Consider the following 16332-nt stretch of genomic DNA (forward strand, 5'->3'; position numbering starts at 1 on the left):
ATTATATTTTCCCACTTGAATATTTAGAGAATAATTTAAATGTAACGCGTACTGACAGCAAGCACAGTATCAAATATTAGTATTTTTAATATTTTTCTTTTCTCACCCTTTATTCCTTTGGGAAAAAAATATTTAGATGACCTCAAAGAAACAATTATTATGCTAATCACAGTATGCAGTAACACATACAAACCCATACTCAATAGAAAAGAAAGCAACAAAGAAGTGAAAAAGTCTTTCTCCTCAAATCATTTTAATTCATTTTTCCACAGCCATATAAATTTAAAGTATGAAACAACAATAATACAGCTATAGAATCTAGGTTCTCTTTCAAAGCAGCGGCATATAAAACATAGAAAAGCTAAAACCTCAGCACAAGCTTCAAAAGAACAAGGACTGAGAGGATTCTGATGAAGACATGAAATGCACAAAATACAGTACACAAAAATACTAGAATGCATAAAATATAAAGCTACACATTTCAGGTAGAAAGCATTGTAAAATATATAAAATATGCAAGAAATCAAAACCAAAGAGATTTTTTTCTTAGAGTACCATGAATACACTGGAACTGGCAATTAGCATTTGAAGATGGGAACAAGAAAATAGCAGTTTCCCATTTAAAACTTATTTCTAGGCTTTAGGATTTCACCTTCTTGACATCCTTCTTTCCAGAGCTCTCAGAAGCTGACTCTGCTTTTCTTTTCTGTGACTAAAATGGAAACAGATTTAATGTTCTGCTCCAATATGCACATTTTTAAATGGCCCAACAATGTTAAATCTAGGATGTAAATGCATTAAAAAAAAATTTTAACATGAATATTCACTTAAATGTTATACTCACAGTTAATGTTCTATATAGCCCAACAAACTATATTACCCAATGTAAAATAACCTTCAAAGATGCTTCTTTTTAAGAAAAGACACAAAATATCCATCAAAAATAGTCAAGTGTCTACGTACACATGGCACTATAAATGTACTCTTAATGAACTACTTAATACTTAAAGTTTTCTTGGCAAAATTTTATTTATGAGTGTATTATTTTTAAAAACCTTATGTCGATGTTAAAATACCATATTTCATATATTCTATGATGCACGTTTCTTTCCCATTTTAGCATCTCTGAAATTAGGATGCATCTTACAGTTGATGACAAATTATAGCTACTTGGCAGCATTTTTTCTTAGTGGTACATAAAGTGATGCTGTGTCTTGAAAGGCATCTTAGATTTGACGAAATGTGGTAGTTTACTTAACCACACTCAAATAATATATTAGAGAGTATTTTAAATTATAGTTCTACACGACAACCTGACTGGATTAAAATCAAGTTATCATAGTCAACAGTTAACTTATTACCAAGTAAAAGCTTTGCTGTCTGCTCAAAGTTATCATTTGTACTCATAGTTCCACAAAGATTGGATCAAATCAGAACTCCCAATTTCAACCTCAGCCCAGCCCAGCCCAGCCCAGCCCACCCTTCTCCTAGCCCCATGACAGCTTTAGTTTCAATTCAAAAGACTTAACTTGTATTATATTTTTGCTTAAAATCATTGAAGATTTTTAAAAAAATACTGAGTCCTGTTACTAGGGACTTCCTAACCGTATGTACTACAAACAAATAAGAAACATGTGGCTCTTGTGTCCATCTTTTTCTATCAAAAACAAATTAGCATTTTATAAAACCAGTTTTTATAATAGGTATCACTATGGCATTAAACATAATATAGGCATTTTAATTAGGTAAAAAAAATGGGATCTACCTAAAAGTTAGGAAAATGCTGAAAATTTTACCATTGGCGTTTTAGTTGCCCGTTTCTTCTTTTCTGCTCTCTCTTTTTCCTCAATTTCCATATTTTCTTTCTCAATCAATGAAATCAGAGTATTACAACGTCTCTGGAATTCCTAAACCAAATAAAAAGAGTTTTAATTTTTGCAACCCAGGCATAATCTTTCAAAGTGATCATTCTTTAATTGTATCATTTCTGTGATACAGTTTCTAAAACTGGCATTATTCAGACCAATATTCATACAGGGTATTTATAGATTCCACCATAAATAAGGGGAGAGGGTAAATGGCATTCAGTGGGTAAATGGTTAAACAAGTTGTGGTACAGCCATACCAAAAAACACTACACAGCAATAAAAAGGAAAATACAACTGATACATGCAACGACCTGGATGAATCTCAGGGCATTACACTGAGTGAAAAAAAAGTCAGTCTCAAAAGGGTACACATCATGTTATTTCATTTATATTACACACTTGAAATGGCAAAAGTACAGAAATGGAGACTATATTAATGGTTGCCAGAGGTTAGAATGGGGGAGGGTAGGCGTGGCTATTCAGAGCTAGCACAGGGACGCGCGTGGTGGTGCTGATTACATGACTCTACATGTGATAAGATTGCAGTGAACTACACAAACACACACACACAAATGAGTGCATGTATAACTGATGAAATCTAAGCTCTGTGGGTTGTACTCATGTCAGTATCTTGGTTGTAGCATTATGCCATAGTTACATAACATGTTACCATTGGGGGAAACTGGATGAAGGGTACATGGGAACTCCCTGTATATTTCTTTACAACTTCCTGTGAATCTGTGAATATTTCAAAATAAAAAGTTAAAAATCACATTACCAAAGTAAATTAAATTATTAAGGGATGTCCTGTGGTCAAAATAAGTTTTGGAAGTACTCAGTTTATGAACATCAGATTTCTTCAGGGCTTCTCAGAGCCTTTAAGCTCCTGTAAGCACTGGGAACCACTGCATGGGGAGAATGTAGGATGCAGCTGTTCCCAAGGCTATTTAAACAACAGAACTCTTTTTTCGCAGAACATCTTATGGGATCAGAGTTCTGAGGAGCATATCTGAGAAAATACTATTGTATTTGTTAATGCAGAGGAAATAATACCTGGAAAGGTTTCACAGTAACCTTGACACTATCTATATTTCGAGGCCAGCAACTCAATGCATCCAAACTAAAAACAATTTTTAAGGATCTATGGTGAGCAATGGAAACTCAGTACTTTGCTGTGTTTAAAAAAAAAATAGTAGCTTAATATCAAATGATAAATAGCTTCTAAAAATGATTCCTTTTCCATGCAAGCAAAAATATCTAATGAAATACAAAACAGCTCAACAGGCAAATGAAAATGTAGGTCTACTGGCAATTTAGACACCCAACAACAAAAAAGTAGTCTAAGAACCAAAATAGGAAATACACAAGATAAAAATGTCCAAATGTTATTTAAAAATTTCTCTCAAACTAATGATCAAAGAAATGCGAAGTAACACAATGCCATCTTCAAGTCAACAGTGATGTGTGCATGAATGTGTGTGTACCCAGTGTTGGCAGAAAAATGGTGATATAGACTGGATTGTGTCCCTTCCCAAAAGTCACAGGTTGAAATCTTAAGTCCCCACCCTCCAAGGTGACTGTGTTTGGAGTTTGTGCCTTTAAATAAGGAGGCAAACAGGGCCTCCCCTGGTGGTGCAGCGGTTGCGAGGCTGCCTGCAGAACCAGTTTGATCCCCCGCCAGCAGAGAGGGTCCCACAAAAAAAAAAAAAAAAGGGAGGCAAACAAAGGATAACTGAGGTCATAAGGACATTCTTAAAGGAAGAGGAAGAGATACACAGAGATGGCTTTGTCTCTCTGCATGCACAGAGGAAAGGCTATTTGAGAACACAGTCAGAGGTGCCATCTACAAGTCAGGGAGAAAGCTCTCACCAGAAGCCAGGCACCTTGATCTTGAACTTCCAGTTCCCCCAAACAAGAGATTTTTCTGGAACCCAGTGGTTCTGTAGTTTAGCCATAGTGCTAGGAAGGACGGGGACCCAGGTTTAGGTAGGACCTAAGTTCAGGTCAGAGTTAGGCTTAGTCACAGGGCTAGTGGTAGGCTAGGGAGTAGGAAGGGGCTGCTCAGTTGGGGGGGGGGTGGAATTCACATACCCTCCCCCAAAATACAGAGATTTTCTGTTGCTTAAGCCCCCACCCCCATTTGCTTTATGCTGTGATGGCAGCCCAAGCAGACTAACATACTACCATTCTAGAAAGCAATTTGTAAATATCATTGAAACATCTTAAAATTTATATATCCTTTGACCTAATAATTCCACTCTTAGAAATGTGCAAGGAAATAAGAGACATATAGAAGGATTTACGAAAGGACATTTAGAGTGGTGTTATTTTTAGCAGGAAAAATGCTGGGAAGTGAATTTTGACCATTTGAAAATAAGATCAGACAACTTATATGTACATATACACACAGAATAGCCGAGACCGAGAGTGTCAGCTGCAGCATCACTAGTGGTGAACAGCAGCTATTTCTGAGAGTAGGCCCAATGGCAATTGTTACTTTCTTCTTTATACTAGCCTGTTATTTTCCAAATTTTCTGCACTGAACATTTAGATCTCGCGCAATCTGTATTTTTAAGAAATGACAAATGGCATTTTTAAATCAAAGTCAGAAAAATGGCATACAACATAGGAAATGCTACACATAACTATTATGAACTATCCAGGCATCCTCTACTCTCTCATTCATGCCCAAAAGGAAGCAGAAAACCAGACAATCTAGTCAGAAAAAAAATACACATTAAGAAATTATCATTTAGGTACTAAAAACAACCTTACAAAATACTGGTACATTCGGTTTGATTGCTACATGCCAGGCAATGAGCAGAGTCCTTACGTTCTCTGATTCATGCAAACGTTTAAAAAATTCTCAATATGTATATAAATACTTAGTCATTACAATGAACACCTAAAATGAAGACAATGTTATATGTCAGATCACAGGAAAGAAAAAGTGGGGGGAACTTCTAAGTAAATCTCACATAAGTTCCCATTTCCAAATGGGCAACCTGAGGTCCCAACAACTGGTAACTGAGCACCATGATGGGAACCAGTTCTGCCTGGTTTCAAATCCTGTGCTCTCCGCCCTTCAGAAGTGAGAATGCTCACACTGGGAAAGAGGTCACACCAGGACAGGCGGGCCCAGAAGGAAAAACTTAGTAAAATGCCTCAGAAAAGGTGTGAGAGACTAAGGTTTGATGCAAAGAAGGGAGAAGAGAGCCAGCCCCAGGGCACACTCACACCAGGTCAGGGTCCTGGCTGGGCTATGCGTAGGCCTACGGGCACCTCTGCAGTAAGCATGAGTGTTCTTATTCAGCAGCCACAGCACTTCACCAGGTCACGTGGCTATTACAGTTCAGAACCAGGACTTGCACTCAGCTCATTCACATTATACCATTTTTTTTGAGAGATCACGTCAGGTTTGGGGAGGCAAAAGGAGACTTTAGAAAATCTTTAGAGAGCATGTGACTTAAGGGGATACATGGAAAGAAAAAGAAAAAACCTAAATTTTGTTATATTCTAATTTCTAGTACATTCTCCATTACCCAAGGTTAAGTAACTTAGGAAAAATAACACTGGAATTTTCCTTACTTACCAAAGAGTAGTGGTATCTTTAATATGCAGACCAAATATTCTTCATAGCTTCATTCAATAACACACATACAAATTAAACAGCATGTTATTCAATTTATCTATTATAGGAAGGGCTAAGTTGACCCTGATGAAATTTGATTGTCGGTTTCTAGGGAGACCAGATATAGTCTTTCTGTAAAGCTGATTCTTGAATCATTAAGCTATACCCTCTGGCTATTATTATTCTCAGTAAGTAACAGTTGCCTGTGACTGCACATATCTTGAGATACATATTCATGATTCATATGGGTGATTCAGGAAAAAATAATACTTTTGAGAATTATACAGGGAAGTTGAATGCCTCGAAATGATTATAAATAGACTGTATAATAAATTCTTACTTTCGTTTCTTTTAACCTGTCACTAACCACTCCAGACACAGAAAAATAATCTAAGTCTCCAGAGAAAGGCACCAAGGAATGGGCAAGGGTGGTCATTACATTCCTAGCATCGGTAATGCCACTTTCTCTAGAGATAACAAACCAATTTTTTATTCACAGGCTTAAGGACTGCCCAACTGAACAGATGGTATCATAAACAGGACACTAACTAAACCAGGAATTACAAGGAGAAAGGCCAGATGACCAATAAAACAGTGATTCCCTTTTTGAATAACTAAGTGACTATGTAATGACCATGAGAAATTTCATGTCAGAACACTTTCATTTTATAGACTTTCCCCTTGCACACACATATCAGCCTAGATTCTTATAACTCTTTCTCTCCCTGTTTTCCTGGGGTTCCAGGGCATGGGTTCATGGGGTCTCAAACTATTTCCACACGAGGAAAACAGAAAACAGGAGACGTAAAAACAAGAGAGACATCAGCAGAGACCAGGTAAAGGACAAGTAGAAAACTGTTCTGCAGTGTTACTAGTGGAGGCAAAAGAGGAAAAGCATGGTGTTGGCGCGTGTGCAAATGATGTTTTTTTTTTTAAAAGTTAAGCAAATCTCTTCATGGTAGGGTTTCTGCAAGCTTTTGTGCATTGTAACATAGGTCAGAAGTTTCTAGGGCAGGACTCCGTATGAGCACTTCCTAAATCTGAACACAGAACCTTATTCCTGCAAAATCTCTTTTTGGATATCCTGGAACACTGCGTGGGAGAAAACAACTTGGGAAGTACTGGGCAGAGTTAAGAGTGATAAGGTTAAGTTTGGATCAAAGTACAAAGAACCTAGAAACCAATAAGGAAGAAAGAACTAAGGAATTTTACTTAACCCAATTGACAAAAGGATTTCATCGATAATTTCTGAGCAGGAGTGATGTCATCAGAGGTGTATTTTTGTTCTCAGAAGTCTCCCCTGATACAGGTTTTTAATAGTGTGGGTTCATAAAATTGTAGACTCTCAAGATGAGAAAGGACCTTTAAAAATCATTCAAGTTGCTGCTAAATTCTTTCTACTAAGTCCTTCCTAATTAGCTGTCCAGTCTGTCTGAATTCTTCCAATGATGGGGTGTTCATTACTTGCCAAGGCTGTCTATTAAAATTAAAAATGGTCCGTATTCCCCTAAATAATATACAGTGTTGTAAACCAATGTTACTTTAATATAGGGAAAACAAACAAACAAATAGGTCCCTTATGCAAAGCTACAATTTGCTACTGCTTAGATTTTCCAACAACTGGTTCTGGATCTAACTTTTGTAGTCACAGAGAACAAGCTGATTCCCTCTTCAGTATGACAAAACCTCCGATGTTATTAGGCCACAATCATACCTCCAGGACCATCACCACCTGACCCCCCTTCCAACAACCAAAGTATTTACAATATTTTTCTCGATCCTTGGTTATATTCTTTCTCTCTTGCTACCCACCCTTCCCACATATTCTTTTAAACCAGAAATTAGCACATCTTTTCTGTACAGAGCCAGAGTGTAAAATTTTGTAAATATTTTTAGCTTTGCAGACACGTGGGTCCTTTCACCGTTCCTCAGCTCTGCCACTGCAGCATGAAAGCAGCTGTAGACAATACATAAATGACTGTGTGGCTGTGTTCCCACACAACCTCACTAACAGATACTAAAATATGAATTGTGTATAATCCTTACATGTCATGAAATAGTTTTTTGATTTTCTTTCAACCATTTGCAAATGTGAAAAATCATTCCTGGCTTGCTGGTCAGTTTGCCAACCCCTGTTTTAAACTATAGACTAGATTTATTTTAAACAAATTGTGCTGCTTGATTTTCCATACCTTTTTAAGAATGTATGATTGGGTTCCATGGTTTCAATGTTGGAACACTAGGATTATACCTCTAACTTTAGTTAATAAATGATGCAATGTTTGCAGTGAGCAGTGCTGCCCCTAGTATGTGGTGAATATCAATCATGCTGGGCACTAAGTTCAAATATCCTTTGCCCCAATACTTAGCTTCAAAGCATCAATTCAAAAGGCACAGAAAGCATCAGTAGACTTGAAGTGACTTATTGAAAGAGATTAAAGAAGGCTCCACATTACATTTCCTATGTACTAAAATCCTAGACACTAAGCCTACCTAAGTCTGAATGACAGAAGGGCTGTGCCTGTTATGGCTGAATGTCAAAAGGCAGATGAATGAGCAGGGGCAGAAGCAGCCTGCACTCCACATTTGTGTCGAACTTTGTAGGCAGGTCTATCAAGTCAGAATTTTTCTCTACAATTCTTAGTAAAATGAAATGGCTGTTTCTTTCTCCTCTGCTCTGTAATAAATGACTCCACACTTCCTCTACTTGACTTCCAGAATCAGGATCTTCAACTATATATTCCTAGCTTCGTTGTCACTTTGGAGCCCTTACCATACCAACAAAAAGCAACGGTAGTCTGTACTTGGTTCTCAGGCCCAAGCACACTGGCAGTTAAACGGGAGTTAAAATTCTAATAAATATTTCTACATTTCTCAAACAAGTATCAAATGGTATGCTTTTACTTAACTGCTGCTGCTTAAGCTGCAGTACACACAATAATGGTGTTACATACATACCATCATTCGTAAAATGTTATCTCACCTCCTCGCAAGATATACTTATGAGTATAAATATCTAAAACTCCTAAAACATGTGTAAGTACCTAAAACAAACTCCTGTTAGCACTCTTATTGTATTTCAGATTGCTAGGACTGTTCAGTCTTAAATCATATACTATAGTTGCTGAGAAAACACCTGATAATTATAACAGGTTATTCACACTTGTAAATAAATAAAAGTTGCAGGGATGATAGCCAAATAAAGTCGATCTTTATAAAAAGGTAGTTGAAGAGAGAAGAAAAACACAAACTCATTGGAACATTTCTTCACATTTTATCTAATTCTGAGCCAACTGTGGGAGTCTATGAAACAGATGAGGTATGAGAGTTCCCTGTTCATTTATTCGTGCTAGATGCTGACCCCTTTCGATACAACCAGTGTGCTTGAAGGTTAGAAGAGGAGTTATAAAAAATGACTCTGGATTGAGAGTATATGTTAGCCAAGGGGGAAACAAAAGATGAGGAACAGAGAAACCTCAAAAATATAAATTTGGGGATTATAATCAGTAGTTGGTGGCTGAAGTAGACATTTGCCCACTTCCACAGAGCAGTGTTTCTAAAATGTGAATCTGATCATGCCACTGCCCTGATAAACCCTTCAATGATTTCTCACTTCCTACAGATGAATGACCCAAAATCTCAGTAGAGCAGACAGGGCCCCTTTGTCACCTGGCCGCCAGAGAGCTCCTCAGCTTCCAGCGCTTCTCTGACCAGTCTACAACACAAGCTACATCCAGCTCCTGAATGTGTTGTTTGTCTACTGTGCACAGGCTCTTTCCACAACCCCAGAACGCAGTCCCAGGGCCAACTGCTTTGAGTTTCCAAGAAGGACCTCTTCTGTGAAGCCATTCCTCTGACCTGACCCTCAAGACAAAGATAAGCGCCACCTCCTCTGGACATGCCTCTACCCAGGACCCGCTTCTTCAAAATTCGGGTTGATAAGGGACACTTTAGTCTTTCCAGGCATGAGGGAATGATACATTCCTATAATATTTTAACAAATGCATAGCCAAGAACTCAACAATACATCTTAGAGTATATCAATTTTACCAGTAATGCATTCCTATTCGTAATTCATTAATACTCTAAAATAGCAGTATCAGCAGTTATCACACAATTAACTACTAACATATGAAATAAAAAAAATCATGAGTGAACTTCTTTATGAAATTTCCTAAATCATGCTGCAGATGCAACAAACATGCTACTGTTACCGGAGAATTAGGGATTTTTTTAATTTGACTTTCATTTTACTAAATTATAAAGAAAATCCTTGTTTGACGGGACAGATAACTTATAAAACATCCTGTGCTGAACTAATAACATAATTAACATTTATTATCACTGATAAACCTATAAAAAAGAAGCAAGCTAATAAAAAATTAGAGTGATATTTTCTAAAAATATTTTTGCTCCTAAAATTCTAATAGGGCATGTCATTTGATTTTAAATAAGGAGCACTTTCATTAGTAATAAAGTTGTGGTTTGAAAACACACAGTAACAACATAAAATCTGTATTGTGTTGTGAACAACAGTGTGTGATTCACTTTGGGAGATGCTATCAGAAAAGTTCATTGAAACTCCACAAAAACAAGGTAATTGCAGTAACTAATTGCTGCTACTTTCATTCAACTCCAACATACATGGCCACAGGCAATGCACACAGTTTCCAGAGCTGGCTAGATGAGGAAAGAAAAAAGCTTCCCAGAAGTTAAAAGGCACAGGTTTTTGTTTTCTTTTTTAAGGTAACATTGGTTTATACTGCCAGATATGATTTAGGGGAGTAATTTCACACCTTCATATCTATGTTACCACACTACAACTTTTTAGCCACAATTAAAGAGTCAAAGCAATGCTGCAAATAAAGTAATAAATGGTTACATGAAGAAACGTTCTTTTATCTCAGAAAGCTCAACTCTGTTTTTTCTCCTGTTAGTACTTAGAAGGACTTAAGAAGGTCTAAGGAATTACTAATTAAACAAGTACTTTCCACAAGTCCTCTGCAGTAAACTGAGACAAGTGCTGCATCATTTTGCTCCTCTCAGACACTTCTCAAATCTCCCAGTAACGTTAGTCTGTCACCAAATGAATGGAGATAGTACCCTGATGTCCATTCCCTACAAGGAATGGCAAGAAAATTAATGAGCTATCATTAGTAAAGGGATTGGCAAGGGCATATAAAGGGTATCATGTAAATGCAGCGTAGTATCATTTTCTCTTATAGCCATTTGGTAAAGCTCCTTTTAAGTCTCTTATTGAATGTCTTGAGACTACGACCCCCATTGTAAGATATTTTTCTTAGAAAAGATATTTTCTACCGAAAAGCTGGGCCATTCAAATGCTCTGAGCTTAAAAAATGTAACTTGATCATATCCTTCCTACTTGTTTATGTAGTTCAATAGAGACTGATTACTTACTTAAAGACCACACGAGTACTCAGAGAAAGAAATCACAATCTTTTTAGCACAGAGAAATGGAACTAAACCTCATTTTCTCTTTTGTATAGCCAGCATTTTTAAGAGGAGAAGAGCCTCAAAGAAATCTTCAAACCTTTACCTAAAGGCTTTCAAAGTTAGGCATATTTAAAAGTGGAGGTTCATGCCTTTAAGTACTTTAAGCCTGTTAGCTAAGTCAGAAGCCAGGAATTTTGTACTTGGAGACATCTGAATAAAATATAACCACTAAGGTATCTACTTTTCTCTCTTTTCTTCTAACACATTATTTTCTTGTGTCCCTGAGAAAGAAGAGTCATCTTTAAGTAATATTGTATTTTTACAGATAGATTCTTCAGCAAGCTAAATTTAAAGTTTAATCATTAGTACAATTTTCATTTCAACACAGTGACAAACTCACATAATGAATCAAATTACATCCCCTATATTTCTGAAGAGGGCACTTTTAATGAAACAAAGTATTTTAATTTTGGAAATCACAACTGCCTCTTTCAAGGGGGAAGTTTCTTATCCTTGACTGTGGATACGACTCACTGATACAAGAACAATGATTTTAAAAGAGGGGAGAAAGAGATCATCCAGGAACATTAAAAATCCATTTCTTTAGTTCCTTTGTGATTAATATTATCATGAAATACTTTTAAAAGATGGTTCAAATATGTACATATCTTAAAATACATTACCTATATTCTCAATCCAGAAATGTAAGCAAAAATTATCCATTAACTAGGAGGGAAATAAAAATAGTGTGATTGAAAAAACAAAAAAAAAACATTGATTAAAATATTTAAATATGAAATAAACATATTTTTTAAAATATTCTTTAGAAATCATAAATTCTCCCTTTCAGAAGGTGGTTAAGGGCAGAGGCATATCATTTTTTAACAGACAAAATAAAGGTTTTGTTTTACAATCAACTACATAACTAATATCTGCTCTTTGCCAAAATATACATTACAGATTTCTGTCTCATGGTAAAGAAAGAGGTAAACGTTTTATAAAAGAAGATGGAGGCAAAATTCTTTACAAGGGAGTTCAGAGACATCTAGTGGTTGTGAATAATACACCAGGGTTTTTCTTAGACAATAAAATAAGGTTATGTACTTCCAGAGTCATATTCATATTATAGATAGTGTAAGATTTTCCTTGCACTTTCAAACCTATTTCTTCCTACCGCTTTCAGTTTAATGATTCCAGAAAACTGAAAACAGCATTAAACTTTCAACCTTTCTAAAAATTACTAAAATATCACTGAAATTATATTCAAATTTCAACAACTGTTCTATCACATGAAAGGGCATGTATGATCTAAAACATTCATCGACAAATGCAGGGAAGCATTTGTCTCTTACAAGCTGTTAATACTGCTCTAAATTAGGGCATTATACATATAAAACCTAAATGGCTAAAAAAATTTAAATGCTTGGCCTTTCAAAGAAGTTCTCTACTAAACATGATCATACACTGAGCTAGAAGGCACCTTGAAAGGCCAACAAGCTCACTTCCAAAGTCTTCAGTCAAAACAGATTCCCATTTTCAAAGCCAATAGAAAAGCTATTCTACATTGTTTTTCAATAATCTATTTTAACTTCCCAAAGAACCCTATCAAATAACTCTTCCCTACATCCAACCTCCATCCTTCATCCCACAGATTTTTATCTTTTTTATTCTTTTCTCAATTCTTTGTATTATGTATTGCTAAGATAAATATGTTTTCATATTCCTTGGTACAAGTATAACACTTTACAAACCTCCCTATTCAACACTACGGTGCAAGATTCAATTGATTCATCATTCCAACTGCTCTATTGCCTTTTGTATCCTGGCTTGATCCAAAGTATTTGCTAAGGTCTTCTAGTAGCATGTATTCCAGAAACTTCACAGGCACATTCTAATGACAATTCAAGAACACTCCAACTCTGTTACACTCTTAAGAAATACCTTCTAAAACATCCACCCAAATTAGTGTCTTCAATATATAGCAACTTCATTTTTTCTTTACTTTTTGTTCAACTTGAATCGAAAAGATAAAATGAGTAGACAAAATATTAAGCATTGCTTTGCACCTCTATGAACTTTTGGTCAATAGAATATTTATGATGGATGGGAATGCCTTAAGAAAACTGTTCAATGCTTGGGTTGTTGGTTTCTGGTTACTTTTAATTTTTAGACTGTATAAAACCATTTTGTCTAATTTCCTTGACTGACAAAAGGCTGATACCATCAACATTAAATGTAGCACTTAATTCAAGCTCATCATAAACACTATTAAGTAGCACTAGAATTTACCAGGAACACAACTCACACCTGAAAATAACAGTAAATTGATGAAGTTAAAATAAAATATCTCTTCTACTTAAATATTCCCAGTCTCTTAATAGTTTTAAAAAGACTCAACGTAAGCAGCGATTCCTTTTCATTAAAAATAAATCCTTAAGTCAGTCACACATTTTCAAGTACCACCTGACTAATTACAAAGGAGAAAATGTACATTTAAAATAGAAAGAGCTAGTGATCATCATATTAACAAAGAGATCAAACTTCAAATCGCCAAGAAAGGACAATCTGACCTAATGTACCTCCTGATTGCCTGACGTGATGTAATAAGTACGTCACATCACGTTCTTGCACAAAATGTTTAACCTGAATTTGAACAATAAACAATGAGATAAATATGGTACATTCTACACAATAAGTAGTCTAGTCACTGTGGTGAAAAGTAAAAAGTTGGAGCTTGAAAGAGACTAGAGATTCACAACCAAATGCAATATGAGCCCCCTGACTAGATAGGCAATTTTAAAAAACAGCTGTGAAAGACACTTTGGGGGCAAGTGAAAGTTTTGTACATGAACTATATATTAGATGACATTCCAGAATTAATGTTAACATTTTCAGGTAGGATAACAGTATTGTGGTTATTTAGGAAAAAGTTCTTATTTCTAGGGAGGAATGCTGAAGAATTTGAGGTGAATGCTCATGTCTTCAACTTGGTCCAGAAACAAAGATACGCAATACTCAGGAATATTAAATCACCTATTTCTGAATATAGAAGATGTTTCTGTATTTCAAATTACAAAGCATATTATATAGAGAGATAATACAATATATGGGTAGGAGGAAACTAATGTGGTAAAATATTAACGAATTGGCAAAATACTAACAAGAGAATCTATGTGAAGACAGATGTTTGAAATTTTTCAAAATAAAAAGTTGGAACAAATTAGAAAGGAATACATACCATGGCAGTTCTAGACTTGATAAACCAGTCAAATCTAAACTGAGGAGCATTCCGCACACACTGTCTTAATTCTTCATACACATTTTCTCTATCAAAGCCCATTTTGTGTAACATACAAATCAAGAATCTATCTTCTTCCTCAGTATAGTTCTTTCCTTTACTAGCTCCATATTGAATACGCAACTGATGAAATGGAGCCTTGTATCTTGCAATCTGTGGATTTAAGCAAAATAGTGCTTTTCACTAAATGTGCAACAATAAGTCAGCGCTAATCATCCTATCAATAAAAATAATCTAATAACAATTTGACAATTGGTAACAATTGACAATTATGAAACAAAGTACTTTGGCATCCAGGGCTTTCTTGATACTGATCCTCCGTTGAATTCTTGCTTCTCCACGTTCAATCTGAGCCATAATTTTCTCAATGTCCTGTAATTCATTGCAACGTTCCCAAAATACAGCTGGAAAACAGTTGTTACTTTACAATATGATTGTCTTAAGCAAATGAAGTCAAAGAAGCGTAGAATAAAGAATTAACAGAAAAAGATAGAGAATTATACTGTTTAAAATTAAGATTCTGTTTCATTTGTATATATCTCTATCTATATAATACCCCTAACTTTTCATTTAAAGCTCAAACCTGAACAAGAAGGCTTTAGGTTAGCAATTTTCCTTTCATTAAATTTTTAGTTATCCATCCCAATGACTAAGATGCCAAAGAATACCACAGATACTGATTTAAACTATGATTTTATTCAAACATAATATAAAAGGGACCACACACGTAAAAGTGAAACAGGAAAGAGGGTGGCCATTAAAAGTTATGAGAACACAGCTTCCCAGCAAGCAAAACCAACGATGACACCATTATCAACAGGTCATTCAACCTTTTCCTATGAAACAGCCATTTCTACTGAAACTGTTATTTCACTTGTGGAGCCGCTCACTGCTGTTAGAATATTTCCAATGACCTACACTTGTTTTTCAGAGTTTCTTGGAATAGCCTTTTCTCTTAAAAATAAAAAGTCATCCAAATTTTACAAACAAACCAAATAATCTAATTGCACTAATGTCACACTTTACGACTTCAGTGAAAGTTCTTTCAATGACATACTCTACTTCTCTAACTTTTCACTTTCAGAGGCTATCAAGAAAGGTCAGGTAGCACTCTCTGATTTTTGTAAGCACCTTTGTTCATTTCTCACTTATTCAGTAAACCTATATAAAATAGTCACAAACAGCTAACTGTACACATTTCTTCTTTTATTGCAACCAACTATATACACCCATTCCAATCTCCTCATCCTCTGGCATGGCCCTAGCAAACATGTCCTAAGCTAGTTATGCCATTTGGAGTCAAATTTGAGAGAACATATGACATGGTATCTTTTTGAATCACTTTTTTGTTGCAATGTTATACACGCTGATGCCATTTTGAAGGAAATTCAACTTCAGAAAATCTCTGTGCATATAGCCTTTTACACTCTTTGCATTCAACTGTTGCTGCTAAAATTTCTTTTCCCTATTTTCCCTTTCCTCAGTCCCCAAATGCCCTAAACTTATGTAACAAAGTTTATCAAAATGACCAGAAACAACAAGTGCTGGTGAAGGTGTGAAGAAAAGGGAATCCTCTTACATTCCTGGTGTGAATGTGGACTGGTCTACCCCTTGTGGAAATTAGTGTGGAGGTCTCTCATACCACACAGCAATTCCACTCCTAGGTATCTACTAAAAAAACACTAATTAGAAAGGAAACCTGCACCCCTATGTTCACAGCAGCACTATTTACAATGGCTAAGATATGGAAACAAACTAAGTGTCCCAAAACAGATGAGTAGATCAAGAAGATATCAAGACACAATGGAATACTACTACTCAGTGATTAAAAAAGGTAAACTCATGACATTTGCAGCAACATGGAAGGAGTTGGAAGCGACAATCTTAAGTGAAATAAGTCAGAAGAAGAAAGATAAATACCAGCTAGTGTCACTAATATGTGGGACATAGAGAGACCAAATTAAGAACCAGAGAAAGACAACCCTAAAAGCTAATCCTTGAAAACTGACTACAGAACTGAAGCATCCAAAAGGGGGCAGGATGCGGGAGGAGTAGGAAGAGAGAGGGAAGGAAGGAAGCAC

The 16332-nt window shown here is 35.8% G+C and overlaps 1 protein-coding gene across 3 annotated transcripts in view; it reads right to left on the reverse strand.

Moving 5' to 3' along the window:
- Nucleotides 1–640: 640 nt before the first annotated feature.
- SMARCA1 (SNF2 related chromatin remodeling ATPase 1) overlaps nucleotides 641–16332 on the reverse strand; it is a gene marked incomplete at both ends in the record, with an annotated part of 66618 nt that continues 50926 nt past the window's right edge. For all 3 annotated transcript variants that reach the window (XM_084258445.1, XM_084258443.1, XM_084258444.1), the window contains 4 exons: nucleotides 641–712; nucleotides 1797–1907; nucleotides 14192–14404; nucleotides 14537–14655. In XM_084258445.1, the coding sequence (XP_084114571.1) occupies nucleotides 641–712; nucleotides 1797–1907; nucleotides 14192–14404; nucleotides 14537–14655 (515 nt within the window). The remainder of the gene's footprint in view (nucleotides 713–1796; nucleotides 1908–14191; nucleotides 14405–14536; nucleotides 14656–16332) is intronic.

The sequence above is a fragment of the Talpa europaea genome (genome assembly GCF_964194135.1).
Source record: "Talpa europaea genome assembly, chromosome: X".
In the NCBI taxonomy this organism is placed as follows: Eukaryota; Metazoa; Chordata; class Mammalia; order Eulipotyphla; family Talpidae; genus Talpa; species Talpa europaea.